This window comes from Terrapene carolina, unplaced genomic scaffold (assembly GCF_002925995.2).
Source record: "Terrapene carolina triunguis isolate 2854851 unplaced genomic scaffold, T_m_triunguis-2.0 Scaffold93, whole genome shotgun sequence".
In the NCBI taxonomy this organism is placed as follows: Eukaryota; Metazoa; Chordata; order Testudines; family Emydidae; genus Terrapene; species Terrapene triunguis.
In genome coordinates this window covers 20332228-20340587 of record NW_020664444.1, presented here as the reverse complement: position 1 = coordinate 20340587, position 8360 = coordinate 20332228, and the positions used below count along the sequence as shown (strand labels likewise).

General features: G+C 38.5%; 1 protein-coding gene across 1 annotated transcript in view; it reads right to left on the bottom strand.

The window, feature by feature from the left end:
- Positions 1-962: 962 nt before the first annotated feature.
- Positions 963-8360, bottom strand: part of SNX29 (sorting nexin 29) — a 472333-nt gene continuing 464935 nt past the window's right edge. Inside the window, exon 21 of the mRNA XM_026650716.2 lies at positions 963-2934. Coding sequence (XP_026506501.1) covers positions 2805-2934 — 130 coding nt within the window. The 3' untranslated portion in view covers positions 963-2804. The remainder of the gene's footprint in view (positions 2935-8360) is intronic.

The following is an 8360-nucleotide window of genomic DNA, read 5'->3' as shown; positions in this document are numbered from 1 at the left end:
AGACAAACTTCAAAATATAAGATATGCATCAAATTAATTGGTTCGGAGAGGCTTTACAGATTTTATTATTTTTTATTTTTAAACAAACACCCCACCCTACTGGATTCAAACACCAATATTAACTCATTTTCTGATGCAACCAAGACATCTAGCTTTTCTGATAAGCTGCTTGTTGGGATTCATTTGTAAAGGAGCTCTCTTATAGATGTGCAAAAAATACTGCAGTAGCAGATAAGATTGCAAGTAACAGAACAATATTTCATTTCTGGGACACGATTTTTCTTTTGGGGTCTCGCGTGTTAATACCTGGTTGCTGCTGGTTGCCTTTTCCCATCACTCAGTGCAATCTATGATAGTGTATGTCAATGTTAGGATTACAGGACTCGTTCTTCACACTCAGAAGCCAGGTCTGCAACCATTATTCACTTTGAGCAAACCTTATTCATGCGAGTCGTCCAACTGAAGTCAATAGGGCTACTCGTGAATAAGTGCCACAAAATGGGACAAAGGCTTGAAGAATTTGGGTCTCAGTTCGTTAGACTTTTTAAAATAGCTCTACATTCAAAAAAGTGCATTAATAATAAGTGGATTCTTTTTCTGAAAAAAACCCAACCCCTTGGGTTTCTATAACTACTGTCAGGTTTTAACATAATACACTGACAGTCAATAACAAAAATGAACCACACTGCACCTTTAAGTGGGGGGCCATTGTCCGGCTTGCTGAGGGAAAGGAAACAGTGTTTTAAGGGTGAGGGAGAGAGGTCAGAAGCTGCTGCAAAAGGGGATGGGGTGAGCGTGGCGACACTGACTCATCCCCTGGGACCGGAAGGGTGAAGGAGTTGAAGAAGGGCAAGTCCGGGCATGAGGAGCTCTTTTTCCACAGAGCAGGTGAGTCAGCACCTACCTTTCCCTCCCCTCCCCTTCAGATGGCAAAATACCAGGTTTGGTCAGGACCTGCTGTGGGCATCACGCTAGCCATTCCTTTTAGGGCATCTGGGAAGGACTTTTTCCCTCATCAGCAGATTGGCCTAGGTGGGGTGGATTTTTTTTTGCCTTCCACAGCAGGTTCAGGGATGGTTTTGTTATGGTTAACAGTGAAGGGAGTTAGGCTATATGTCGCAACTCATTATGTAAGTGTGGGGCGGATGTCCAGTTCAGGTACTCCACAGTGAAGGTGTACAGTGACTGGATAAATGACTTGGTAAAGGACTTAAAACGGAGGTGTTGGTTAAAGTAATGGAACAGGGTGGGAGGGGGGCTTCAGGGCTCCTATACATGGTATGGCAGGGAGCCAACCTCCCTTTCTTACAGCCCACCTTAACCCTCCTACAAGGGTGGTGGTGGATGGTAAGGTCCCAGCAATAGGTGGCTGGGGGACCTGCATGGAAAAAGATGGGGGCTGGCAGAAGCCTTCTTGGTAGTAACTGAACGAACATGGAGTTACCTACATGATACACTTTTATCTGCTGGGTGGTCACAGACATCTAATAATAAAGTTGCAGTCTGATTAAAACCATACCAAGTGTCTCCTGTCCTTCTTTCAGGATAGCCGGACAATATACCAACCTATGGGAACACAGATTATCCAAACAACTTGTGAGAAGAGAGTTGTTCTGGTGCACAGGTAAAGCAGAATATATTCTTCAGTAAACATGAATGAATATTGGTTAAGACTCTATACATGGGGAAAAAAAGATTGCTAAAGCATAGTTTACTGCCTGTGGCAGTATAGCTAACAGATGTTGTGAACTGGATTCCAGTTGATCCATTTCAGGATTTCCAGCACTTGTAACAATTATTCTCCCAGTTTTCTTTAGTTGTTCTCACAACATCGTTACAAGTCACTTTCCAGTAAAAAGGTGACAGGCACTTTCAACTTAGGCAATCTTTTAGCAACAGCATTTCATGTGTCTTACAAAGTAGTTGTAAGAATGCCCAAATGTCCCCTTTCTTTATGCTGAGAGATTCTTTTTATAATAACATCAGCAAGAAATCAATAACAGAACAAAGCCAAATGCTGGAAAACTCTATTCTGTAACATGTTAACTTTGTGTTTCCTTTTTTGCTAAACTCCTTGAGCTGACTTGTACTGCACCTTGCCTTGCAGCAAAAACAAAAATTTCAATAGAAAATTATTAGAAACTCCATTTTGGTAGAATTACTCTTCACAAGTGAGAGCTTCTGGGAATATCTGACTAGAAACATACAAAAGCTATTTTTGCCCTCTCTACTGTTTTTTCTTCCGTCATTTACTTTGTAACGTTTATAGAAGACTCTTGAGTGCATCAGAGGATCATAATGAAAAAGCAACAGTCATTCCATGTCAAAAAGGCAATGGGTTAGGAAAGTTTTTTTAAGTACAACTTTCTGACAAATATTGATTAGTGATAATTACAGTTGTACTTCTAAGAAAAAATAATATTCTCCGAACATGATGTACACAGATCTCAGGAACAGAAATAGACGGTATGAGTGTAAGAGACACTACAGCACAAACAAGGGACTCATAGTAGTGGAGTAAGTTTAGAAGAAAAGAGAATGCTTTACAAAACAAAGGAAGTGTGTACAATTTGCTGAGTGCCCCATGAAGAGCCCTCATATTCCATTGGGAAAATGCTTGCTGCTTTCAAAAGTAACCTGTTAAATCAGAATGATGAACCTTAGTATTGAGAGTCTCCTTTCAGGAATTAACTCAATGCAGCTGTATTCTCCCCAGGGCCTTTCATAATCAACAGTATAGGATAGGTCAGAATCACAGGGCAGTTTAAAGTACATGGTGCTGATGTTCACAATTATACAAAGGGTCAGAGATCACCACTTTGAGGCTCCAGGTTCCGTGGCTCCCTTTGATGGTGTCGAGATAGCTTTGGAAAGCGGGTAGCCACTCTTGAGCGATTGCTTTTGCTTACTGGTTCTCCCACAGGTTGGATATCACTGGGAAAAAAGAAAAAGAAAAACACCAGAATAAATTCATGTTGTGTGTAAATTCTCCTGTAGTTATTCTAAATGTAGAAAAAGGAGATGTTATGAGAATCCAGCCCATGATGGCAAAGTACAGTACATATCTTTAACTACATGGACCTGCATTATTTATACTGCTAACTGGAGTCTGAATTACAAATGCGCTCTTGCAAAAATGAGAACAAGTAGTACTTTATGGAAGACTGTAATTTCTAAGATAAAAACATAACTCAATGGGCTGAAGTTCAGAGATGGCATTAAAAGCATTTGAAAGTGATATATGTAAAGGCAAACTAGACAAAAGCTTGGATGATGCCCTAGTTAACGTTCTTCTAATTATGGATGGATGTATCCTTACGTGATGAAATACATTAGTAACACACTGCCGCTGGGAATTCTTCATTCTATTTTGGCCCACAACACACTATGATCTTACATGAATGAGTCTTCTGAAAACAACTTACTTGGAAAGCAAATACTCTAAGAACAAAAAGCAGTAACGGAAATTTCTGGTTACATAGGTGTCATTCAGAGGCTATAGACACCTCCAAAAACTACAGCAGAAAGGAATAATGTACTTTTGCCATACTTTTAGAGGACTCTACAGGTTTTAAAATTATACAGTTTACACACGTCTCAATCAACATCACTGATTAGCATTTCACAAACCAGCCAAATGATAACAAGGTTATGCAGCATGCAAAGTCAAAGTTATTTTGACATGTAAAAATCAGCTATTTATACCAATATTCAATCTGAGTTGATGAATTAAGAAGAGAGATGCTCTTCTGCAGTCTTTACTATTTTGGCTGAAAGCTGATGTATTTTTGAAGCAAACAATGCATTAACTCCATGTAGATCTCTTCTCCCTGCAGGATGACACTTACCACTGTGCAGAGAGCCTGCCTAAGGCTTATTTCCTTCATAAAAGCACTTGGAGAGCTACTGATGAAAAGCACTGTATAAGAGGTGGGTATTATTATTATAGGCACACTTAGATTCCATTTAAGATGTATTTTGAGGGCTTAAATGGGATGGACCTAAGTGGAACATAGGCCTCGTACAGGCTCTGTTCAAGGGTGCAAAATTCACCCTCAGGGAGCAGAGTATTTTAGTAAGGTAAGTCAGTCAACAGTACTTCATTTTGTCAGTGGTAACCATAGTTTTGTAAGGCTAATAAACAGTTGCCAATATTCCCCAACATAATGGACAGTGGGTTCCAGAAAATACCCTGCCAAAATCAGTTGCTAAATTGAAAATGTTAGCAGAAAATAAAAATGCTTTTCAAATAGCCGTGTGAAGTTTCATTGTTGTGCATTTCCCTAGCAGAATAGTTTGAAGTAGCCTCAGTTTCGACACAGCCTTAAGTATATTGATTTTAACTAAGTTCACTAAAGTTCCGACTACAGTACTTATTCTTTCGCTGTGACCAGAAAGTCCGCAACATGAAAATAATTGCATAAAATTCTCAATCTCAAAACTTCTTAGCAACTCACTTGTTCTTCTTGTGTAATAGTAAGGTTTACAAATTACCACTTTAGTGTTTTGCTTGCTTGTCAATAAAATCAAAACATTAAAATTTAGCTGGGTTCATAATCTTACTCTGTGGTAGCCATAGATAATTAGATATCCATTTCAACATTTCCAGATTTTATGATTTTTCATTTTGTGACATCACAGCCCTGGAGAATCCAAATTAACAAAAGCTATATGCAGTACCTAGAAGATCCTGCTTTCTGAATCAATTTCAATTGCGTATATTAATGTTACTTCTATTCTATTTTTATTAATATAGGTGCTGAGGGAGAGAATTTATTACTACTTATGATTATACTATTATTACCATATTAATACACCAATTATCCAAGGTAGCAAAGAGCATCATCATTAACTCAAATGAGTCTGCCAGTTGTATGATGTCATCTGCCCAAACTAAGGAGTTTAACTGTAGATCATCCAATGTCACATTGTCCAACTCATCTAACATTCTTAATGTTTAAGAACATGAAGAAAAGCGATAGTGATTCCATATCCCCTTCTCTTACACCAAACTGACTTGAATAAGTTGCTTAATTCTCTACCAATTCTTACAGCACAGTAATAATTTTTATACATAGCTTTTATAATTGCAATCATCTTATCTGAAACTCCATATGATTTTGCTACTTTCCACAATGCTTTTCTACAAACCAAATCAAATGCCTTTGTGAAGTTGATGAAAACACCAAACATCTTTAACCCCATTCTCACTTTTTGTTCCATCAACTGTCAGAGCATGAATAATTAATAAATGCAACTTGGACTTGGTCTGAAGTTGCACTGTTCCTCGCTTACTAATTTTTCTAAAACTGGCCTTAATCCATTGACAATTACTTTCATCATGATTTTTCCCAGTACTGACGATAAGCTTATACCTCTATAATTATCTGAATTTGCAGGATCTCCTTTCTTCAAGATTGGCCCAACTATTGCCTTTAGCCAGTCATCTGGTGACACCTCTTGTTTCCATACCTTTTTCTATATTTTTTCTAATGCTTCAAATGCACTTGTCCCATTGGCTTTTAAGCAATTGAGCTGTTCAGTTGTCTGTTTTTTAACTGCTTCACTTGCTCTATTTCTTCTTCTGATGGTAGTACAGATGTCCATTCTCTTTGAAAGCTGCCCGATTCACCTAGCATGACTAGAATGCTTGCATCGGGATGAACTACAGGGTTCAGACTTTGTCAGAATGCTCCTTCCGTACTTCCAGCACCACTTTGGCATTTGTTGTTAGTTCACTGGTAGCCTTTTTTGCCGCTTGCATTGTTGGCCTGATTGTGTTTCCATATAACTTAATCTTTTTGTATATTATTTTCATATCTTGATTTCTGGAGGTCTACTCTAGTTGCTGAGCCTCTTCTTTCCAAAACTGTTGCTTGTCCAATCTTTGTAATTTCTTCACCACTTTGCATAATGCTTTTACTCCTTCCGCTCTCCCAGCAGACTTGTTTGACTTGTTTACACGTTTACAGTGATGTTCTTGTTTTGTGGCTTGTCCAGCTTTTCCTTGTTTGCTTATGCCTTCCAGTAACTTCCTCCACTGTGTTTTGTTGTTTCCTTGAATATTTCCCAGCCACACTATAGGGAGATTTCTTCATCATCACAAATTAATATCTTGAAAGGCCTTCCAAACATCACCTTTTATGCCTCCCTCATAGAGTTATCCTTTATCTTATCAAGATAAATTTAGTTTCAGTTGCCACATCTTTTTTTCCTGGACTTTAACTGAATTTTTCCCATGGATGATCACTGCCACACTCAGCATTTCTATAGACTAATATCCAACAGTGACAGTCTATGCCTTTTACCGATAATGTGGTCAGTCTGGTTTCTGGTTTGACCATCTGGTGAGTTCTATGTAACCTTGTCTGTGTCTTTGTGAAGAAACCAAATACCACCAATAATTAGATCATGCATCTCACAGCAAGTTTTTAACTTTTTCCAATTATTGTTTACCATCATGATGCTGTGTGGTCCAACACTATTCATTTGCTTACCATGTCCACTACTAAACTTTGCATTCATAGATCCCATTATCAGGATCATACCATGATCAGGAATCTCATCTACAGAATTATCCAGCTGCTGATAGAATCCATCCCTCTCTTCTGCTGGTGCATAACAACAGATCACTGTTATGCATAGTTTATCGTAAGCAGTAGTAAACTCTGCTATGACAATCCACTCAGACACCTGTTTCCAGCGGTTCACTGAAGTAACTGTTTTCTTGTCCACTGTTATAGCAACCCCATCTCTATGCTTTGCGTGTCCACTTGAATGACCAGAGTAAAAGAAAATGTAACTTCCACCTCTCAACTCGCCTGTACTCAGCCAATGTGTCTCTTGTATGGTAGCAAAGGAAACTTGTAATGTCCTTAACTCTTCTGCTACTAGCTCAGTCTGGCCTGGAGCAAATAGAGTTCTAACATTCCAGCTTGTCATACATGTAATATGTTCAGCTGTTATCTGAAATCCATGACCATTTCCATTTGTTAGGCCTGATAGTCTGGGTCGAAATGTGTATAAATCCATTTGGTTTGCTATCCTGTTTCTATAACAAGTGAGTTTCGGATACAATGACTTTTTAGGCCAATCCACCCTATCCAGCTCATGGGAATGCTATGTTATAGCCTGCTGGTCTCCTGGAACAGGTATCAGCAGTTCCACCCTAGTCACCTGTCTTCCAAGGCTAAACTGGAAGTAATAAAAAATAAATATATATAATTTTCATTATACATAAGCATCAGATTTACAAAAGGGAAGAAATAAACAAATTTTGCCTTGACTGGCATTTCTCATAATAAACAAGATTACCATTAACACTAGGATTCAGTTTGCCAGAATGATGGCCACTGCTGACAACTGGTAGGATCATGCAGCAAAACAGACAGTTATTGACTATCCAGTAGTTCATGCTGTATGTGAAAACAGTGTTATATACATCTAGTGTAACTCAGTGCTTGTTTTACTAGAAGTATCTTTTAATACACAAGCTCCTCCTGCTGGCATGTTCATGAATTATCAGTGTTAGCTCAATAGGAAGCCACTCACCCTTGCTTTTGACTGAAAGAAGAGAATCCATCAAAAGAAAGGAGAAAGAGTTAAAAGGGTAAAAATGGATTTTCTCCTAATAAGGAATTATGGATCAATAGGACAATATCTTAACTAAGAAGTGTGGACTGCTTGGAGTATATCTGATTGGATGGAAAAAACCAAAATAGTGTGAATTAAGGATAAAAATACCAAATTCTGTTATCAGTTCCATTGGTGTAAATCCAGAGTAACTCCATTGACTTAAATGGAGCTACTCCAGCTCTACAGCAGTGTAACTGAAAACAGAATCCTAGAGCATTTGACTTAATGATGAATTTTTTAAACCTATTTTTAACATCACAATCTAAATTGTATTTAAATCTAGAATTATTTTGCTTAGTTTATTAAAAAAACATGTATGTAGGATTTAAAAATGCAATATTATAATACAGAAATTGGATTTCCACCCATCTACCACTCTTTTCTATGGAAACAGCCACCAGCAGCTGAAATTCAGTTTCACCTGCTAGTGCCCAGATCCGCTTCCATGGAAACAGATGTCGCATGGACAAAAATAAGTTAGGAGCTTTCAAGACATATTTTTAAAAAAATCTTCCCCTTATCTTAAGTCCACCCAACTTCCATTTCTGTAGAAACAGGATGGAAAAGGCTGCCAGCATCTAAGGGTACGTCTACACTTACCGGAGGGTCCAGCGGCAGGCAATCGATGTTCTGGGATCGATTTATCGTGTCTGGTTAAGGGTACGTCTACACTTACCGGAGGGTCCGGCGGCAGGCAATCGATGTTCTGGGATCGATTTATCGTG